The sequence below is a fragment of the Urtica dioica genome, chromosome 12 (genome assembly GCF_054948205.1).
Source record: "Urtica dioica subsp. dioica isolate 48M chromosome 12, U.dioica_male_clone48M_v1_H2, whole genome shotgun sequence".
Taxonomy (NCBI): Eukaryota; Viridiplantae; Streptophyta; class Magnoliopsida; order Rosales; family Urticaceae; genus Urtica; species Urtica dioica.
This window is the reverse complement of record NC_142767.1, coordinates 22696052-22715574: the sequence shown is the minus strand read 5'-3', so window position 1 is coordinate 22715574 and position 19523 is coordinate 22696052. Positions and strand designations below refer to the sequence as shown.

Genomic DNA, 19523 nt, shown 5'->3' with positions numbered 1-19523 from the left:
TATTTTTTTTCTTCTTTAATACTCTTATTTCGGTAGCCAATAAATAAATATTAAATATGTTTAACTCATTTAGTCCACTCGATTTTCTCTCGTTCTCAATCATGATGGGTGACATCACCTATATATATTAACAGATGGATCCCACAGATATTTTTTTTAGTTTTATTTATATTTTAATCGTATAACTTCTTTTTTATATCTCTCTCACATTATAATATAGCGGGACCCACAACATTAAAAGAGAAAAAAAAAATGCAACAACCAATGTGATACACTTTGATTGGAGAAGAGTTTCTACAGCGATGTTGTATTCTGTTTAAGTATATATAGAATGAGTAAAAAAAATCAATATTTATTAAGGTAAAGATCACTTTATAAGGCTAAATCTGATGATTATAAGGAAAACGAATAAGTTGTTACTTTATTAAGATTTTTATAATATGTAACAATTAGGAATAATAATTGAGGTTTTGAAAGCAATTATAGTCGTCAAAAGAGATTATTGGTGTTTAGCCTATTTGCTCCGTTTTCACTAATGGGCTCATTAGCCGAGGCCCAAAGAAAGAAAGATTCGGCGAGGGGAGTTTAGGCGCCAAAGTGAATTGCTAAGCGCCAAAACAGATCGAGAAAAAAAGGAAAGTAGACTGAATTGGGAAACAACGAAACGGAAACCAAATCAAGACAGAGTTTTTTTTGTACCGTTGGGAAAGATTTCGATCGGAGATTATATATAGGTTCGCGAGGGAATGAGAGAGAGAAGCAGAAAAATAGGTTTTCTAGAGAGAGACTCTCTCTCTCTCTTGATTTTTGACGATGAAAAATGCTATCTTGTCTCCGAAGCCCTAGCTCGTCCGAAACGAAGGAAACCCTAAAAATTCCGAGGAAATCCATCTCCGGAGAAATGGAGAGATGACGAAGAACAAGGCGGAGCGTGGAATCATCAGATTAGGTAAGATTCTTCTCTTGTTTCTTCAACTTTGTAGGGTTTTCTTTGAGCCTCGATTCTTTGTGTCTAATTAAATTGTTGCTTCTTTCTACCTAATTAATGGAAAGGCTTTTCGGTTTTGAAAGAAAAAAAGGACTCAATTTCAAGAAATTTGATATCTCGTTTGAACTTCAATGAGCGTGTGATGTTTATGCATATATTGTGGTTTTACTCTCTCTTACGACAAATCTTCGACCGAAGCTCAAGTTCTGTACATTGTAAAGAAATTAGGGAAAATTTCTGATGGTTTTGTATTTCTCTTTCATTTTTTATTTTTTCAGGAGATATACTGCGAGACGATATTCGACATCAGCCACAACACGAATCCCACGCTCCTTTGTTGAGTCTCGCTCAGGCGAGGCGAAGAAGAAGTTTGGGATGATTCTCGCTGCCGATCAAGACCGGCTTCTCAGCCTCGTCGACGTGGTAAGAGTGCTTCTCTATTTCCCACGGTTAGGTTTATTCAACATTTTACCTGGGTTTTCTTTGGACCTTGATTATTGTATGTAATTAAATTATTGTTTCCTTTTATCTAGGTCAAAGATCGGAGACGAGCTCTGTGGCTCACTTTTTCTACTAAATCGATGGTTATCGCCGCTGATCAGGAACAGCCTCTCTCTCTCTCTGCGCGAGCACAATCTGAAACATCGATGTATGATGTCAATAACTAACTGGTTGCATTAGTTCTTTAGGGGAAAATAACTCTCATATAATATCCTGCTTTTTTTTTAGTTATATCTATACAAAACTGGTTGATTATCCACTCCCTAGCCGTTTTGGCTGGCTCTAAAAAACTTTGTTAGGTTTTTTTTTTAGAGTTTAGGTTGTTAGGTCGGCCCGTGTGTCTAGACGTTTATTTTTTAGATTCAGTCAAAAAGGTTGGGGGAGCCTAATCAACATATTTTCTTATGAAACTATATGTATTAATATACTTTTTTTTTTCTGTAATTATATGTATTTTTAATTTTCCCAAAATAATTTCTACAAGTAATTGAATTAATGAGTTTAGTATTGGGCATATTATATTGTGCCCCATAATTTCTCGTACAATTACTAATACTTGATTTCTTTGACGAGGTATATGGAGGAACATTTGTCCGAACTGACAGAGAAGAGTCGACTATAGAGCTCAGAAGAAGGAGAAGAAGAAAAATAGAAAGATGATTCTATTTAGAGAGTCTCGCCAAGTTGTTTCCTGACCAAGATCAGCCTCTGCTTTTGACCGGAAAGTCCCTCATATCACCTTATATTTCTCAAGGTTAGGTTTCTTCAATTTTTTTATCTAGGTTTTCTTTGCTGATTCTTGTGTCTAAATGAGTTATTTTCTTAAGGCTTTTAAGAGGTTATCGCAATGGGCCTCTGTCGACGAGAATGCTTGTGAGCCAAAGAGAAGCAGAGATTTGGATTGCAAGGTTTGTGTTCAGAGATGGTTTGGTTTTCTGTTTTCTTTTCCTGTGCTTTGTTTGTGTTCATTCTTATTTGATTTCTCATCATTATTGGAACATATTCACATTGTGCAAAGCGGAGTTGTGAAGCCATTGCTTGCGATGCTTCAGTCTTCAGATTCAAAAACTGAAGAAGATTTTCGAATCCATACACGGCTCTGCTCCAAATATCGCATTCACGGACTCATCTAGCATTCAAGAAAGCTCCACGACCACTGAATTGACCACGACCAAATCCCCAATCGTAAGCTCTCTCTCTCTCTCCTGTAAATAGAGTTTGTTTCACTGAAATAACTTCTCTTTTTTTGTTTTTTTACCAACTTTTATGTCTTGTCAGATAGTGGCCACCCATCAATTAAAAATTGTTGACGTGTCCGTAGCATTTGTCAAGCGTTCACTGTTTCTGACGTCCCTGTGAGCTACTGCAGTAAAAAAAAATGAGACGAGTGTCTTTAACCATGTTTTTATTTCGTGTTTTAAAAGTGGCAAGTATGATCTCCTTGTTTTCGAGTAAGCTCGTTGCTTTCTAAATAATGATCAACTTTTTTAGGTATTGGAGTTGCTTGAAATAATTTAATTTAAGTCGCCGGAGACCAATACGAAGCTTTCAGGTTATGTCTAACGGGGAAACTAGTTTTGCGGTATAGTATAATTTGTACCCTTTACGAGCTGTGATATTTATTCTATATTGCTTTTGTGATGGATTTTCTTGCTGATATTCTGATTTGTTTTGTAATATTTTCAGAAAAAAGTGACAGGGACTGATTAGTGAAATCATGTCATGGGTCTCTCCAACACTTCAAGAAGCCACAGATAGTCATAGGTATGTACGACACTTCAATGAGCTGATTTTTTTTCTTCTGAATATTGATAAAATATTTTAGGTATTGGAGCTGCTTGAAGTCATGGTCTTGTGGAACATTGCAAACAGAAAATTGACCTTTGACAAGGTAATTTCAACATCCTATCTTTACCCTCAGAAATACAATGTTGTTTGGCGGCTGTCAGTGAGTAATGATGATAATTGGTATTGCTAGATAAGAGGAGTTCCTTTTAAAGCAAGTACTGACATGTGTGGTTTTGTTAACAATCATGATAATTACATGAGCTGTGTCATAGCTGTTTTAACATTCATAGTTTCTCTTCTTTTTGCAGTGCTTTGGTCACTGAGCAATACCAGCAACAGAGCCGAAGAAGCATCAATGGACCGGGCTAGGCTCGGGAAAAGGGTAGGGGGACCGGACCTGGTCCCGGGACCAGATTACTAACCAATGTCTTCACTAACCACTAACTCTACTAACCAATAACTTCACTAACCACTAACTCTACTAACCAATAACTTTACTAACTACTAACTTACTAACATGCTAATTCACTACCTTTTTGCCAATAGTTTTTAGTTTTGCTAGAATTTTAAGATCGTCTCTCTTCCCGGGGGAGAGATGGAGTTTGGTAGTATAGAATTTTAAGCTCGTCTCTCTTCCCGGGGGAGAGATGGAGTTTGGTAGTATAGCATTTTAAGCTCGTCTCTCTTCCCGGGGTAGAGATCGAGTTTCGTAGCATAGAATTTGTAAGCTTGTTTCTCTTCCCGGGGTAGAGATCGAGTTTCGTAGCTTAGAATTTGTAAGCTCGTTTCTCTTCCCGAGGGAGAGATCGAGTTTGGTAGTGTAGAATTTGTAAGCTCGTCCCTCTTCCTGGGGTAGTGTAGAAGGATGGAGTTTGATAATATTAGTAGTGCCCTTGTTAGTATAGAATCAGAATATGTGATGTGCATAACAATCGTGTACAAAATTGTGCACTGTTATTCTATTTTTCTTTGCATGTGATGTGCCATATACAACTATTTGTTGCAGGTATAGTAGGCTACGACTGTTTGCCTCGATTTTTTTTTTGTTGCTGTTGCAGGTATCGCACTAGTTTTTCCAGGTACGCCACTTTTTGATCTCTTACACCCTTTTAGATTTTGTATGAATAAAGAATATTTCTATCATTCTAGCTTAATATGTTTGTTTACTTGCAAAAGGAAATATGTTTGTTTTGACGCAAGTTTTCGAGGTACTTCTTTTTCAGCTTAATTATGTTACTTCCTCAATACAATAAATTCTTAGAAGGGATGTGCACCGCCTTACAGTTTAAATTCAGATTTATTATATGTTCCTTATTTTGATATTATATATATATATATATATATATATATATATATATATATATAGGTTTACAGGAGGTTGTTCGACCAAAACCTGGTTCTAGACGGATGCAAGAAAGATCCATCCATGTTCGGGCCGGGTTTCGTGGCTAACTTACCTAACTTCTGACTTTTTTATTTTATTTTTTTGCTTCAAAAACTCCTAATTTTTAATTAAGTTTTTTTCTTTCACAGGATGCAGTTTTTTGTATGCTTCAAGTGGCCCACTGCTAATGTTAAGTGATGGGAGTCACAAAGACTGGTTTGAAACCATCAAGGTAAGATATTGTTATCAAAGACTGCTAATTGTGTCTTGTCAAAAGCTGATTATTTTTTTCTTTCTTTGAACTACCCCAGATTTATCACAATGCAATTTAAAATATTTCTCCGTTTACCCTAGTTCCATATGGTCGAGTTGGTTCCTTCTTATTTGATTTTTCATCAGATTCACAACTGAGCTTTTTGAACCCATACACGGCTCTGCTCCAGATATCGCATTCATGGACTCTTCTAGCGTTCAAGAAAGCTCCACGACCACTGAATCGGGTACGCGACTTGCTCTTTCCCTAACGTCTCTCCATATATAGTTAGGCTATGCATCTATGCATAGTTTTAATCGGTATTCTCAGCCTTGACCTCCTAATTTAGTTCCTACATTACGTACAAAAGTGAATATAACATTCATATATTTTCTGGTTTTCTAATATTTTCATATATATAAATATAAAAAAATGATTGGTTATCTTCCCCTGGCTGTTTTGATTGACTCTAATTTTTTTTTTTTTTTTTTTTTTAAGTGCCGGCCGGCCAAAATGTTTTAAAAAAAATTTCTTTTCATTTCCGGTCAGTCAAAATACAGGGGAGCATAAGCAACATATGATTTTCAAACAAAACTATATATATGTACAATTTGCAAATAAAACTATATTTTTTTTTTTGCTGGAAGTATGTGTATTGTTATATTCTCCAAAATATTTTCTACCGAAGAATCTAATGTTGGAGATTGGAGTTGAGGATATTGATTAAAACTATGCATAGATGTATTGTCTTCATCTATATTGTATATTGTTTTGGCATTATATTTATAACATATTTTACTCGTGTCTTGTGAATATATGAACTACAATGGCTTGATCCCGAGAGGGTATGTAGGCAGCTCAGTCTTGAGTGCAGCCACACTTGTTTGCTTGCAGATCCATTTCCGGGGTTTGATGAAAAGCCCATTTTCCGAGGGAAGGGTACGGGATTTTCTTCAAGATTTGGGCCGTGGAGGATCGTACCGTAGTCTCACAGAGCGCCGATGTTATGGTAAGTGATTCCCTTTTAATTTCTATTGAAGAGTTGCTTTGTATAAGATGTTTTAGTTAGCATTTTGAGTCTCCTGAAATTTGACTTGTGACCCTTAACATATTTACTTGATCTGTTACCCAGATTGACGAGATTGGATGGGATAATGGTCTTTTAAATGTGTAACCGGAGAAACCCTCTATCGTTTCACTCTTATGAACATAAATGAAAAGGTAGTGAGCAAAACACTAGCATCTGTTGTTTGTTTGTTTTCTTTAAACTATCATTTAGTGTGAAATTAAGGGAAGATGATATTTAGCTTTGATTTGTGTGATTTTTTGCATGGTCAATAATTTTTGTATTTATTTACTCTGCATCTACACTGTAAACCAAGCACTGATGATTAATAATGCTATGCTTTGTCTGCTCTACAGCAATGAAGGCATGCATTCATCAAGAACGTTTCTGGAAGAACTCATTCCAACACCCGTGCTACTCAGTTGCAAGCAAGAAATTAAACAACACTTCCTTTTGTTATGGTAAGTGATTCGTTTGCTATATTCTCAACTTTGATCTCCTAATTAGATACTTTCATGGATTACAAAAGGGAATTAACTTTGATGTAATTTCGAGGTTTATTATTTTTATACATGTATATATATATATATATATATATATATATATATAAAATTGATTAACCTCTCTCTTACTGTTTTGGCTTGTTCTAAAAATTTTTGTCATAGGTTTTTTTTAGTTGGGTAGAGGGTTTATTATCAATATTGTGCATTAATGTATTGTTACTGTGTGTTTACTTTACTTATTCTTTAACATTATCTTACATCAAGGTTCTCACAAATTTTTATTTATCATCCCATTCCTCGAATCTGAACTACAAAGGCTCTTTGACTCGAGTGCAGCCACCCAGTGCACTTCTTTACTTGCAGACACAACAGACAGACTACATGGCATTCCCGTCAGCCATTGTAGAGACAAGCCTCTTTAACTTATGGTGGGAAAACAAGGTTTCCAAAACAAAAAGCTCCGATCTTTTAACTTTTCTAACAATAAAGTTTGAATCTTTGGACTAGGTTCACACAATTGCTGATCGATAATCTAACTTTAGTTGCAGGGTGGTACAACAACTTGTCAGGGGACTTCTTGAAGATGATAGAAATCCCTATATTGAGTACTGCCGAGAAGATGGCAGCTTTTTGAATCCATCCCTATATCGAAATCGGTTGCCACGGAGGTAATTAGAGTTGAAGCTTCAACGATCTTTCATAAAATCTGATAATTTCTATGTTCCCGAATCTGAGAGAAGCTATTATTGCTTCAACGATCTTTCATAAAATCTGATAATTTCTCTGTTCCCGAATCTGAGAGAAGCTATTATTGCTTTGGTACTTACAGAAAGAGATAATTTCTCTACAGAGTGCGGCGAGTTGTGTAAGTGATGAAGAGATTAAAGGACCGGGCGAGATGATGACTTGTTCCGCAAGCAAGAAGGCCGTTTCGAAAGCTTCTTCCCGGTCCGGAAAAAGGCTTATTTCCTTGACTTTTAAGGCTGCTATGATTGCAGTCTTGTTCATATGCTTTGCCAGCATCTGGAGAAAAGTATGATTTCTTTGGAGGAGAATCTTGACTGTGTAATAAGCTGTTTGTTGGTGCTTAAATTATAGAGTTTTTAGAATATGCTGATGTGTTATATGTTTTGTTAATAACTATTATGACCCACGTGTATAGATTGCATTATAATAGCTGGTGGGACTGACTTCTCTTTTGTTTACGTAGCAGTTTTCCTTTTTCTTTTTTCCCTTTTCTGGGAGGCCTTTTTTTGTTTATTTATACGTTTAATTGCTTGCCTATGACTGTTCTCGATATGAATAAAGCTATTATCTATTGTATAATACAAGTCTTTCTAGTTCAGATCAACAAAGTAGATATAATACAAGTCCTTCGCTCTTTCCTGGGCATTATTCACGACGATACATACTTCTTCGTTCGCCGCCGATGATGATGATCCAAGTCCAACCCACCGTTGAAGCCATTTCTTTTACCTCGTGATTTATGAATCACAAAAAAAAAAAGAAAAGTAAATATCTGCTTTATGATAAAGGTTATTTAAAAATCGGAGATTTGTACCTTGACAATGCCAGAGAGAGAGAGTTTTAGGGTTTGGGAAAGTTTCAATCTCGGTTTGTTTATATAGACAGATAGAAATAGGGCTTATTTGGAATGAAATAAGAAAGTTGCTGATTTCCATGGGAGTTCATTAAATACCGTATTTTTATTTTAATATGATTCCATTTTTGTTGACTGAATTGGCAATCCCCATCGCCGATCATCAATTCCCAACCACAAAAAGGGAAAAAAGATTCAAGCTTTGATTTCGATATCTAGCGCTGGTGTTGCGTTCCTGGAATTTCAGTTCGGGGGGTTCTCTGTGGGAGTAGAAACCACGTGTCGTTTTTAGGAGCAGAGAAACGAAGTGTCGTTTTTAGAAAAGAGAAACGAGGTGTCGTTTGTTAGGGAATAAAAACGACACGTCATTTAAACGAGGTGTCGTTTGTCAGGGAATAAAAACGACACGTCGTTTTTCAGAGTCTGGAAACGACATATCGTTTTGTAGAGCACAGAAACTAAGTTTTCACAGAAACAACATGTCGTTTTTTAAAAGCAGTGAAACGACGGGTCGTTATTAGAAAACATTTCACTTCCTTACTTTTATTTAATTAATTAATTTCATTTTAATTATTGAATTTGATCGGAATACTCAAATTCTTAATAATTTTTTTTTTGGAATATCCGTGCGTTGGTAAATAATTTAGTTTTCGGTATCACAAAAAAAAAAAAAAAAAAAAAGATGGGTTGTTGTGGGTCTCTGAGTTTCACGTGTCTCTCGATCTTCCTTCTCTTATTCCTCCGATGCCAATCAGCTCAAGATAAACAAAACCCAGCGAAAGAGCTTCTCCGAAGAGCCCAAGAGCTGAAACCATGGCTGGTCTCGATCAGACGCCAAATCCACGAGAACCCCGAACTCAAATTTCAGGAACACAACACCAGCGCTCTCATCCGCCGCGAGCTCCGAGCCCTCGGCGTCCCTTACTCCCATCCCCTCGCCGTCACCGGAATCGTCGCAGAGATCACCGGCGACGCCTCTTCTCCGGCGGTGGTGGCTCTCCGCGCCGACATGGACGCTCTGCCTCTGCAAGTACGATATATATCGAAATTAAAGATTGAATCTCTTCTTTTCCCTTTTCTGCGTTTGGGTTTTGATGATCCGAGATGGGCATCGTAGGAGCTTGTCGAGTGGGAGCACAAGAGCAAAGTGGATGGCAAAATGCATGGCTGTGGTCACGACGCTCACGCCACCATGCTTCTCGGCGCCGCCAAGTTGCTCAGTCAACGCAAAAGTCAACTCAAGGTTGGTCCTTTTTTTTTCTTTTTTTTTTCGTTTTTTAATTTTTATTTGATTGTGATGAGTGATGACTATATGGGTGAGCGGAAAGTAAGAAGCTTTGGGTAAGAACATGTTAGCTTTGGGAGGAAAAAACATGTTGGAACAATGTTAGAAGTCGATGGTCTATTAAGGGGATTCAATTGTAGACGATGAAATGCCTGTTAATTTAGTACTAATGCAATGATGCGATAGAATTCTTTCTAATTCGAGAGTCTAGAAATACAAATACAGGCCTGTGAATTTCATTAAGGGCATTCCATTCTAGATGATGAAATGCCTGTGAATTCAATAATGCATAGAAGTTCCGTTGAAATGCAATTCTAGAAATCCACTGTGTCCCGTGTTGAACATCGAATTTCGTCGATATTTGAACGATGAAGGGAAGAGTGAGGCTGATATTCCAGCCGGGGGAGGAAGGAGGGTCGGGAGCGTCGCGGATGATCGAGGACGGCGCTCTCGGCGACTCCGAGGCCATATTTTCGATGCACGTCGACTTCGAAACTCCCGCCGGAAGCATCGCCACCGCCGGAGGACCACTCTTGGCGGCGCTCTCAATGTTCCGCGTCAGAATCGTCGGAAAAGGCGGCCACGCGGGCGAGCCCCACCGCGCCGCCGACCCCATCGTCGCCGCCTCCTTCGCCGTCCTCGCTCTCCAACACCTCGTTTCGAGGGAGAGCGACCCTCTCAACAGCCAGGTCCGTATATCCATTCCTCACCCGAAACGGGGTTCGAATCTCGTTGAACAATCCGTGTTTTTTTTTTTTTTTTTTTTTTAAGGTTCTGTCTGTGACGTATATCAAAGCTGGGAGCGCGCTCAATGTGATTCCCTCGGAAGTTGAGTTCGGAGGCACTTTGAGGTGTCTCACAACCGACGGTTTGCACCAACTCGTTCGTCGACTCAAACAGGTAATGCATATCTATCTATGTTAAAAAAAAAAAAAATAGAAAACTTTGTGGAATTTCCCCGTAAAGAAAGTACTCGACTTTCTTTTCTCACTCTCCATAGCGTATTTGATTACAAGATCTCCAAACAATCCTCTGTTATTGATTACGGGCTTGGTCAAAAACCGATAAGAGTATCCATTTTGTGTCTCGCGGCTTCATAGAACGAACCAAATTCGTGGAATATCCCCGACAAAGATAACGAAAGTATAAAGTACTCAACTTTCTTTTCTCACTCTTTTAACTAACCTCGTAGCCAATAACAGAGATTGATCGAGGAAACAACAAAAGTGACATCCACGCTCGGCTCGTTCTTGAATCCAAATGACATCTCTTTTTTTTTTTTTTTTTTTTTTTTTTTAATTATAGGTGGTGAAAGGGCAGGCATTGGTGCACAGATGCACGGCGATCGTGGACTTGGTCGAAAACGAATACCCGCAGATTCCGGCGGTGACGAACGACGAGAGGCTTCACCGTCACGTGAAGAGGGTCGGGGAGCTCATGGTGGGCCCGCGGAGGGTCGGGAGGGATACGAAAGTGATGGCCAGCGAGGACTTTGCGTTCTATCAGCAAATCATTCCGGGGACGATGCTGAGCATTGGAATCAGAAACGAGTCAATCGGTGCCGTCCATTCCCCGCACTCTCCTTACTTCTTCATCGACGAGGACGCTCTCCCGCTCGGAGCTGCACTCTACGCTGCCCTCGCCGAGATGTATCTCAGCGGGCTGTAGAAACCATGACTTGTCGTTTTTAGACCAGAGAAACGACTTGTCGTTTTCATCCCAGAGAAACGACTTGTCGTTTTCAGACCAGAGAAACGACACACTGTATATTGTAAACGACATGCTAGTGTGCAAATAATAATACAGTGTAACAGCATTACTCATATCAGATAAATAATTGTATCTTGTTCTTTTCTGCAATAAAGTTAACAATGGGAATGCATTATTACGTTTTTTTTTCTTTTCTTTTCGCCTTTACAGATGACAAGCAATGACAAAATTCTCCAAATTTCAATTATATTTGTTTATTTTTACTAACATTTATTTTGACATTATATGTGATAATTAGCTTATATTTTGTAATTTTTTTTTGGCCGCAATATGAATGTTATCAACTCAATGACTAGAAACCTCCGACAATTTTTTCCCGTCATATGTCACTCTAGTTTTAATTTTCGAACTTATAGGAAAACTCTAATTTTTTTTCTTCAGAGTATCAATCGTTATTTGCATATTGGTAACTAGTTTACGTAAAAAAAAACTTTTTATGTGCGTTGGTAAATAGTTTACTTGTGGGGAAACGCGGTAAATTGTAAATGCTGCATACTCGTAACAAGTTTCGACATTTCAATCAGTGCAATGATCTACAAACAATTAAGTTGTCTTTTTTTCACCTTTAAGAATTTTTTTTCTTTTTATTTCGCAGCTTGAAGATTTAATATTTTAAGAGTTGGTTTGTTTGGTCTAAAATTATGTAACTTATTTTTGCTCTCCCACGGAATAATATTTACTTCCACTCATCAACAAAAAGTCTGGATCCGCCGATCCGTAGGTAATCTGGTTTTCCAACTGAAGTGGAAGCAAGCTTTCATGACAAAAAAAAAGGAGGGAGAGAAATACTTATGCTATGTGATATGCAATTCATTTTGGTGTCTAAATTGTATCTAACAGAAGTCTTATTTTTTCCATAAACATTTCTTTTTAGGGGGGCGAAAGGATAAGCCTTGTTTGTATGAGAGTACAGTGAATTTGATTTGATTGTTTGTGTCTAAAGGTAACCAAAAAAAAGGAGACCCATCATAACTACGTACATACATTCACAAATATATACATGCATTGAACCAAGTCGCTCGCTCCACATTCCTTACCATGCAAGCATGTTTCCCTTTTCCACATTTTGTTTTTATTTAGCTCTACATTCCCATATCTATCTATATGCCACAATAATTAATGCATACTTGCTATTTGATTTCTTCAAAGATACTATATCGTGGACCTATATGATAACTTGCTTTGACTAGAAATTATGAATACATACACACCATGAATGAATAGCTAAAAACCAAAAGAAATGTGTCGTCCGACTAATAAAATTCTCAGTGGACCAAACAAGGTCTCCTCTAACACAACACAGCATTAGGACTGAGTGATGTTCTTTTGATCATGTTTGTTTAGACCAATGCATGTTCTACAGCTATTCATTTATACATATATATATATATATATATATATATATATATATGTATATATCAATCGCTTTCTCTTTCTCTCATACATTATCATCTTTTAGTTACTGTTTGCTGCTACATAAATAGCCACCTTATAGTAAAGGACATGGCTTTCCTTTGGCCAGACTATAAAGTAGTTCCACTATATACATATGGGTTAGGATAGATCAATTCTATATTTTTTGTAATTTGAAAGAAACTATGATTATTATGAAAAGAGAGATATTTTTTTTACACATCCCTCCTAAGCCGGAATCCAACAGACCAGAGATTAACGAGTTTGTCTTATTGTTATTCTTATAGAAGAGAAAAATGAGATATATGCAATAAATAGACTCAAAACTAATATTCTGTGCTGTTCTCTACAGTCAACATTCATTTCCATGATTGTTCAAGATATTTATATATATACTATATATGTATACATATGAATATTGCGGTCAGCAACATAATCATACAACAATCATTTACGATTGAAAAGAATATACATATATAATACATTTTAAACTTTGTTATCGAATCTTCAGCCTCTCGTAGCTACGAGGATAGTGGTTTTTATTTTAATTTCTTAATATATGCCTTTTATTTAACGTAATATGGGTAGAAAGGAGATTCCAAGTTCCAACTATTAGGTTTCTCCCGCAGCGATTGAAGGTTTTCTCTTTCTTTATTATATATATATATGTGTGTGTGTGTATAACGCTGGTTAATGTCTCTTATAATTAACATGAGATCTATATATCATGAGCTTAAGATTTTCATTATGTTTAGTCAGTTGATTGCCTCCAATAAAAGAGAGCCATATAGTCCTCAAAATCTTGTTTTTTTAGAGTAATAATAATATTGCATAAATACAAGCATACTTTTCAATCATTCATGTTTAGGTCTAGCAGAAAAAGAAAAGGTGAGTTTGGGTGGCTGAGTTTGATTACTTTTGTGTACTATCCCAGGAAATATTCTAGATTCTTCAGACTATAGAATGAAATTAAATACAACTAATCTTGAATACAAATTTTGGAGTATAAGGAAAAAAAAATTCGCATTTTGGTAAATAGTGGAAAAAGAATGAAGATGATCAAAGAAGTCAACCCATATTTTCACTTGTGCTTTCTTTTTGGCTAAAGTAACTTGATTTAACCTTGCTTCAGGTAAAATTTGTTATGTTAATAAACTAAGGGAAGACAGAAAAAAGCACAGTTGGTTGAGAATTCAAGGTCAGAAATCAACTAAAAACCCATCCAATTAAGGGACAATTTTTTAATGTCCCTTATTAGCTGAGTCATTCTCACGTGTTACAACTTTTGTGCATAGGACCTTGTCCTTCATCTTTCCATATATTCACAAAAGGAAGGTCAGTCTTTTTCTCCAAAGTTTTTTTTTTTTTCATAAAAAAATTAAAACTTGGGACACAAACCTAACTAAGGAAAGAGGATTGTAATTTAACTATTTTACTTTTTTTTTTTTCTGTCAAAGTTGGTTAGTTGGTTTGCTTTTGATTTGATAGATAGAAGAAAGATATGAACCAAAGCAAATCAATTACCCATAAATGGATAGGCAATTTGTCAAGCTAGTAAAGAACCATGTTATGGGAGAGGAAAATAGCATGTCCATTTTGAAACATATACAGAGAGGATATCTCAAAATCAATATTACCAAACGTAAATCTAACATTCCAAAATGGAAAATATGAAATTATTCTCAAATTCAGTTGGACTTCTGTAGTTTATGCTTTCAAGAGATTATAACCTGACAGTTATAAAGTCCGAGAATATATATATATATATATATATATATATATATATATATATATATATAGATGTATATTCCTTTTGTGCTTAACCATAGCTTCCAAATAATATTTTTCCGCACTTTTTATTCAGTGACATTCAACCCGAATTTAATTTGAGTTAAAAAAAACGACTTTAATTCCTAGTTTATTGAATAGATTAGAATAAACTCAATAAATGATTAAAAAACACTATTTCCTTTTGAAAACAAAATGGGAATGAAATAGAGAAAATCACTTGCATGAATGACAAAAACCATTTGACAAAGCCCCCATCCTTATTAATTTTTATAATAGTCTAAAATGGAAAAAACAAAAAAGGCAATGAAAATAATTAGTTGGTGAAGAAAGGAAATAAAAAAGAGGTTAAGCTATGTGATGTGTGTACAACCCATGTGAGAAATGTCTTTTTGTAATTGTGTATCTTTACACGCAAAACTTAAACACATTTTCGTCATCCTCACGTTTCAATGATCCCAAAGACTCAGTGTGCTTTATATGCAAATGGATGTGTGTTATTTGCTTAGCTATTTTTGCTTGTGGCCTAAGTACTTGCTAAGTGGGTTGTATTAATTAGGACCGTAGACGAAACACTACAACACTAATTTTTCTCATCGATCGTGTCATTTTTCTAGAAAAGCTATCCTAGTATTTGGGAATCTACTAGTTAAAGACTGTAGAAAGTATACTTAGTTTTTAATCAAGGTCGGTATGTGAAGATCTAAACTGCAAAGGAAACTCATAGACTTTGATTACCTCAAATTCATCACGTTTACTAAATAAAGTTTATTATTGTAATTGTTAAGGCATCGATATAGTAGTTTGATTAAGATTTTTTTTTTCAGTCATCTTGATTATTGTGGTGTTAGTTTGTTTTGGCTAATTGGATTTTTTTTTTCTTTCTTTTTGGATATAGCGAGCAAGGATGTCAACATCCTACGAAGAAAAAGTTGACCATAGCATTAAAATTGTAATATTGGCGAGACTTGGATATTAATTCTTGAGAGATTTTGTATGTGTCAATGATCATCATAACAAAGTTTATAAAACCATGATTTATTCATCTTATTATCAATTGATTTTGAGTCAGTAATCGATTGTCACTATATAGAAGATTTTCATAAAGTGGTTGCCCAACCATTTTATGAAATTACATCATCTCGAAGACCATGTCAACATGTGATCTAGAGTCTTGCTGACTTTGTAAGATCTTCGATCATAATAATATTGCTTTCTGTTTTGAAGCTTCTACAAAAAAAATTAGAGAAAAACGAGTACTTCAAATTAAGCTTGATCATCTCGACGTGATCTGATCCACGATCGTTTTCATAGTAATTTTTTTTTTACACACTTTAAATTCTTCTTGTATACTGCTAATACTGAAAATAATATTGCTTGTGGAATCCGGCATATTTTGACTCAATTTTAAACAATCACAGAATGTAATAATAAAATAGAGTGATGATATGACTAAATTTGAATAGAAAAATATCAAAGGAGATACAAATATACAAATGAGAGACAATCACTTTTGTTGCCTCTCTCCAATTAGAATAGATCATGTCATCATTTTTTAATTTATTTATAATATAGTAATAATAAAATAAAATAATAACGTAATTTATATTGATTGGAAAGATGGAACACAAAAATTCTTATACACATCACACATTTACAAAAATATATATATATATATATATATATATATATATATATATATATATATATATACGTACGCTTATCTTATGATATGCAATACGTGATTAGTCATGATATCTCTTAATTTATATGTTATCTTTACCATTTCACTCGTGGCTAGAACTTCGAATGAAGGTATATACAGGTTGTCCGAAGAAGACGTTACACTTTTATGACACACACACGCACCATATCATAGGGGGGTGGTGAAAAAGTATATATTTTTTAATTACACACTGATCCTCTTATTTCTCTATTATTAATTAAATCACTACTTCACCTTTTTCCCTCTATAAATTTGCCACCACAGAACTGCATTCTCTCCCCCTCTTCTCTTTTTCTGTCTCTCAATTCCTTCTCACTTTTTATTTGTTTCAGCCTTTGGAAATTGAAGTCAAAATAAAGAAGATAATATATTATAAAAAAAAAAGAATATAGAGAAGCAATCTTTGTGTGCTTAGTGGCACTGCATGTGCTCAGGAATCACACAGTTTGGCTTTTGAGAGATATATGATTTTATTTAGTAAATTGGAATAAAACCCCACCGTCCATAATTCATTCTATGATTCACATATATAACCCTACATTCTCTTCTCATTCCTTCATATTGTCATAGATATTTGTCACACGTCCTCATCATATTTTGAGTCTTACATAAGATAAAATGGGAGAAGAAGCAGCTAAGCAGGTAATGTTGCAGAATATGATCATATATTACACTCGTATATGTCCTTATGTATGTCTGAATATCATTAATGCTTATTAATTGTTTGATTTTTGTGCATATTATATATAGGAAGAAGTGAATAACAAGGCAGAAGAGAAAGTGGTTGAGGTGAAGAAAGAAGAAGAAAAAGTAAAAGAAGAAGAAGAGGCAAAACCAGCTCCTCCTTTTGTCTTATTTGTGGACTTGCATTGTGTTGGTTGTGCTAAGAAGATTGAGAGGTCCATCATGAAAATTAGAGGTCTCTCTCTCTCTCTCTCTCTCTCTCTCTCTCTCTCTCAACATACGTTCTAATATAGATGTATATATATGTGGTTGATGATATTATATATTCAGGAGTGGAAGCGGTGACGATAGACATGGCTAAAAACGAAGTGACGATAAAGGGAATAGTTGATCCTGAAGCGGTGTGCAATAAGATCACCAAGAGGACTAAACGACGAACTCAAGTCTTGTCACCTTTGCCTCCTTCTGAGGGTGAACCTATTCCTCAACTAATCACGTCTCAGGTATATGTTTATAATTAATTAATTAATTACTCATTCACATGCAAAAGAACCCATTAATATTAATATTGTTTGTGACTTCATTTAGGTAAGTGGACCAGTTACGGTTGAGCTCAATGTGAACATGCATTGTGAGGCCTGTGCTGACCAACTCAAGACCAAGATTCTCAAAATGAGAGGTGATATATATTCTCAAAAGTGTTTGCAATTAATTCTTATATATTATTATTTGGTAACATATAGAATTAATTTATATATGCACTTCCCTTTTATGGTAACGTGTGCCATATTTGGAGAGAGCAGTTCAGAAAGACAATCTTTATGCCACCAAACATAAGGAATTCCAAGAAATTATAAATTGATACCTTTTTTTTATTCTTTCTTTCTTGTTATTTTTGGGATTCAAATATATAGTTGGTATTGAACAAGGGACTCCTAAAAGGAGATATATTGGCTAGACTTTATTTTTAGAGAAGCCACAAAATTAAAAATAAAAGGTCCCACATATGATATATGGCACTTTCACAATATGCATTTATTGACTTGAGGGTATCGTTTCTCAACTCAAGTCCAAAAATACTTTATGTCAATCTAAACTTTTTTGATCTGACAATCAATTCGTGTTCATCATAAAAAAACGAGTTCATTGTAATTGTAACCATGTTATAGCCTGCTATGTATCGCCATGTGCTCATAAGTAATTTGTATATACATAATTTGTGTATTTAATTTGGTACAGGAGTACAAACAGCTATTACTGAGCTAAGCACCGGAAAAGTGACGGTGACCGGGACAATGGACGCGAACAAGCTCGTTGACTATGTCTATCGAAGGACTAAAAAGCAAGCGATAATTGTCCCTCAGCCCGAGCCCGAACCCGAGCCCGAACCTGAGCCTGAGCCCGAGAAGAAAGAGAAAGAAAGCAAGGAAGCCGAGAAGCCATCGGAGGAAGCGAAGCCCGAAGAAGTGGGAGCCGAAAAGCCGGCCGAGGGAGAGGCAGAGAAAGAAGAAGCCGGAGGAGAGAACAAAAAAGATGGTGAAGGGATGAAGAAGGAATTAGTTGGAGAAGAAAATATTAATCACAATATGGTTATTATTGATCATCATCATCATGAAGAAAATATGAATAGGATGATGATGTATCAATATCACCAACCTCTCTACATGATTGAGAGAATCCCTCCACCTCAGCTCTTCAGTGATGAGAATCCAAATGCATGTTGTATCTCATGATCATCATATCATCATCATAATTGATTATGGTCATATATACACTCATAATCATGTACTATACCATCACATATATAATTAAACCCCCTATTTAAATTTGATGACAGAGTAATTCATAAATATATAATTAATAACAAAAAAAAAGAGAAGAAAAAAATATATGTAATTTGTTACAACCCTATCCACCACTTATTTGGAATGAGTATTTTTTTTTATCTCTTCTAACAAGCTTGTTGGGGAGTGGTTTGATCATTAATTTAGGTTGTTTACATTCTCTCCATTATGTATCATATTTGTGCTCTACATATTGTATTACTTGCTTCTGCCTTGTATATTTGAAAGTTTGTTACTTTAAAATCAATTAGTTCTGCCCACACATAAATTTTTATCATTATTCTACCTTGTTCATAAAAAGTTCCGCCTGTTTCCTTTTTTTATTTCATTGGCTTAGAGAGTCTTGAATCAAGGGAGTGACCTTATTGTCCATAAATATAATTTAGTAAATAAACGAGTCATCAAAGTGTTAATTTTGTAGAGTTTTAGTCAAGTTTCTAAATATACTTAATTTTTAATAAACTCCCTAACTAGGCAACTTAATTAGAGCATATTTTTTTCAATTCGGAAAGGAATTAATTAAATAATAATTTAACTGCGACAAGAATAAGTAAATAAATATATTTATTTATTTCTAAAGTAAGATAGTTTCAATCTAACAATAGTATTTAAATATGAATTACAAGTTAATTTTAAATATTTTCAATAATATTGGAGTTGAATTTCAGAATAAAAATAATATGAATAATAGTAAACATTACAAATTAATAAAATAATCTAAGAAGTGATTTAGCCAATAAATTAATTTAGGGAAAAAAATCACTATTTGAATAAAAACTGTTTTTGCTAACACATGTAGTCTAGTTAAACCGTTTTTTTTTTGTTAGAATAGTAGAGCTATATATATTAAAAGATATAATATGATCTTTCTTTATATGCTCTATTCAATTATTACTTAGTAATATAAGATATAAGTATCAAACGTAATTT

At 35.1% G+C, this 19523-nt stretch overlaps 2 protein-coding genes across 2 annotated transcripts; both read left to right on the top strand.

Moving 5' to 3' along the window:
• The first annotated feature begins 8706 nt into the window (after nucleotides 1-8706).
• Nucleotides 8707-11265, top strand: ILL3 (IAA-leucine-resistant (ILR1)-like 3). The gene is made up of 5 exons (XM_089604262.1): nucleotides 8707-9113; nucleotides 9201-9326; nucleotides 9743-10057; nucleotides 10140-10268; nucleotides 10674-11265. Exons 1-5 carry the CDS (start codon nucleotides 8766-8768, stop codon nucleotides 11034-11036), a joined length of 1281 nt encoding a protein of 426 aa, XP_089460388.1. The 5' UTR covers nucleotides 8707-8765; the 3' UTR covers nucleotides 11037-11265.
• A 5081-nt stretch (nucleotides 11266-16346) lies between these two features.
• On the top strand, nucleotides 16347-18836 carry LOC149380501 (Heavy metal transport/detoxification superfamily protein). Its single transcript, XM_089604430.1, has 5 exons — nucleotides 16347-16707; nucleotides 16816-16984; nucleotides 17080-17252; nucleotides 17338-17428; nucleotides 17989-18836. Exons 1-5 carry the CDS (start codon nucleotides 16684-16686, stop codon nucleotides 18480-18482), a joined length of 951 nt encoding a protein of 316 aa, XP_089460556.1. The 5' UTR covers nucleotides 16347-16683; the 3' UTR covers nucleotides 18483-18836.
• Nucleotides 18837-19523: the final 687 nt, after the last annotated feature.

Excerpts from the sequence above, each read along its gene's own strand:
- ILL3 (XM_089604262.1), top strand. The coding sequence starts at position 8,766 with ATGGGTTGTTGTGGGTCTCTGAGTTTCACGTGTCTCTCGATCTTCCTT. Across the intron at positions 9,114-9,200 it reads TGGACGCTCTGCCTCTGCAA|GAGCTTGTCGAGTGGGAGCA; the intron begins GTACGATATATA and ends TGGGCATCGTAG. Across the intron at positions 10,269-10,673 it reads TCGTTCGTCGACTCAAACAG|GTGGTGAAAGGGCAGGCATT; the intron begins GTAATGCATATC and ends TTTTAATTATAG.
- LOC149380501 (XM_089604430.1), top strand. The coding sequence starts at position 16,684 with ATGGGAGAAGAAGCAGCTAAGCAG. Across the intron at positions 16,985-17,079 it reads GTCCATCATGAAAATTAGAG|GAGTGGAAGCGGTGACGATA; the intron begins GTCTCTCTCTCT and ends TTATATATTCAG. Across the intron at positions 17,253-17,337 it reads CTCAACTAATCACGTCTCAG|GTAAGTGGACCAGTTACGGT; the intron begins GTATATGTTTAT and ends GACTTCATTTAG.